Here is a 2500-nt window from a genome sequence, read left to right as displayed (position 1 = left end):
ATTGTGTTTTTAAGCCAAGTACCCCCTGACCAGCGATAGATTTACCAAACAGCAGCCATGTCACTGAAAAACATTGACATGATGACAAAAGGCAACAAAAACTTTAAAAACAAACGTAAAAATGTGGAAAAAGTCAGTAGAAAGAAGGAAGTAAGGCAAGAATAGGTGGAAAATAGTATCAAAAACTCCCGTAAAAGTGCTCCCGTACCCCCTGCAGTCCTCCAGAGTACCCCTAGGGGGACACGTACCCCCATTTGAGAAACACTGTAGTAGGGGGTCTCTGATCCGTCTCTGACGGCCGACCGTCGGAAGAAAAGGCCGTCGGACTGATCAGTCGGCTCCTCGAGGTCCGGAAAAAGTGCCTCGGAACGCACCGAAGGGACACCGACTTACACTTTGAGATATATATATATATATATATATATATATATATATATATATATATATATATATATATATATATATATATATATTATCTTACCTCCTGGTTGTGTGCGGACGTCAGCTCCAGTCTCTCTTTCTCCAGCTGATGGAGTCTCCACCTCATCGTCCCCGACTCCTCGCCTCCTTCGGACGCCGCCCTCCGGCTCCTCGCCTCCTTCTCCTCCTTCCTCCTCTTATCTCCGTCTCCTCGGCCTCTGTCCCTCCCCTCTCTCTCTCCCTCCTCTTCTTCATCTCCTCCCCTTCCTCGCTCCCCCGTCCGCTGCTTGTCTTTCTGTCGCGTGGCGGTGACGACGATCCCTTTCAACCTGCAAAACAAACAAACAAACAAACAAACAAACACAGGAATCGGAAAAGAATCAGAATCAGGGAAGCGTTTGTTGCCACGGTAAGTTACACTTACGTGGAATTTTGCCTTGCTATCCACACACACACACACACACACACACACACACACACACACACAGTTATTTGGTGCATACATCAATAAACAAACATATTGAACGTTAAAAAGAATAAACAAATATATACAAAATGGCTGTTTAACATGAGGCAGACACTGGTTCACATATAGGGCACACACACACACACACACACACACACACACACACACACACACACACACACACACACACAGAATCTCTCTCACACACACACACACACACACACACACACACACACACACACACACACATACTGTAGTGGGAATTTTATTTTAACATTATAGTTTGATATCTTACAAGATTCTCTTATATACTTTACAGGAGTTTCCTAATAATCTTTAATTTTGTTATAGACTTAGAGACTCCAAGAGAAGAAGCAACTGGCATCATAAACTCTGGCCTAGTTGAGAATATCCTTCTCTTTTTGGAACTCAGCGTTCCTACTGTTTACCTTTAGCAGATAAGGAGGAAAAGGGCCATAACATTTTGAACTGTATCTCCTTCTGTCTCTTGCTTTAACAGATGTTTAGGCTAAGTAGGGAGCAGGAACAGAGGGGAAAGGTATAAAGTCATTGTGACTGTTGATGGTGTTTTTTCATCTGCGTAGCTGCTAAACTCATCCTGGAGGGGGGGTGGTTTAAGGGAGTTCTTACTATATAGATGTATGGTTTTCTAGCTGGGTGAGAAGACCTTTCAGATGTGCCATGAGTACTTGTGAAACTGTTTTCTCTGCATTTGCAAATGTAAATAAATACTCAAAGACCAAACTTTGGTTTAATCCTCAAATCGTCCTTATTTGTTTCATCTGGTGTTTTTGATACGCACTCCTGCTGCTAACAAGAAAAACTTCCACTGCAACACACACACACACACACACACACATACACACACACACAGAATCTCACACACACACACACAGACACACACACACACACACACACACACACACACACACACACACACACACACACACACACACACACACACACACACACACAGAATCACACACACACACACACACACACACACACACACACACACACACACACACACACACACACACACACACACACACACACAGAATCTCACACACACACACACACACAGAATCACACACACACACACACACACACACACACACACACACACACACAGAATCACACACACACACACACACACACACACACACACACACACACACACACACACACACACACACACACACAGAATCACACACACACACACACACACACACACACACAGAATCTCACAAACACAGAATCTCACAAACACAGAATCTCACACACACACACACACACACACACACACACACACAGAATCTCACACACACACACACACACACACACACACACACACAGAATCTCACACACACATACACACACACAGAATCACACACACACACACACACACAGAATCTCACACACACATACACACACACACAGAATCACACACACACACACACACACACAGAATCTCACAAACACAGAATCTCACACACACACACAGAATCACACACACACACACACACACATACACACAGAATCTCACACACACATACACACACACACACACACACACAGAATCACACACACACA

The 2500-nt window shown here is 44.0% G+C and overlaps 1 protein-coding gene across 1 annotated transcript in view; it reads right to left on the bottom strand.

Moving 5' to 3' along the window:
- LOC116034109 (trichohyalin-like) overlaps positions 1–2500 on the bottom strand; it is a gene marked incomplete at its 3' end in the record, with an annotated part of 12201 nt that overhangs the window by 7873 nt on the left and 1828 nt on the right. Inside the window, exon 3 of the mRNA XM_035993880.1 lies at positions 482–749. Within this exon, the coding sequence (XP_035849773.1) occupies positions 482–749 (268 nt within the window). The remainder of the gene's footprint in view (positions 1–481; positions 750–2500) is intronic.

The sequence above is a fragment of the Sander lucioperca genome, chromosome 17, assembly GCF_008315115.2.
Source record: "Sander lucioperca isolate FBNREF2018 chromosome 17, SLUC_FBN_1.2, whole genome shotgun sequence".
Lineage (NCBI taxonomy): Eukaryota > Metazoa > Chordata > Actinopteri > Perciformes > Percidae > Sander > Sander lucioperca.
The sequence above is the reverse complement of the archived record's forward strand: the minus strand, read 5'-3'. Positions and strand labels throughout refer to the sequence as shown.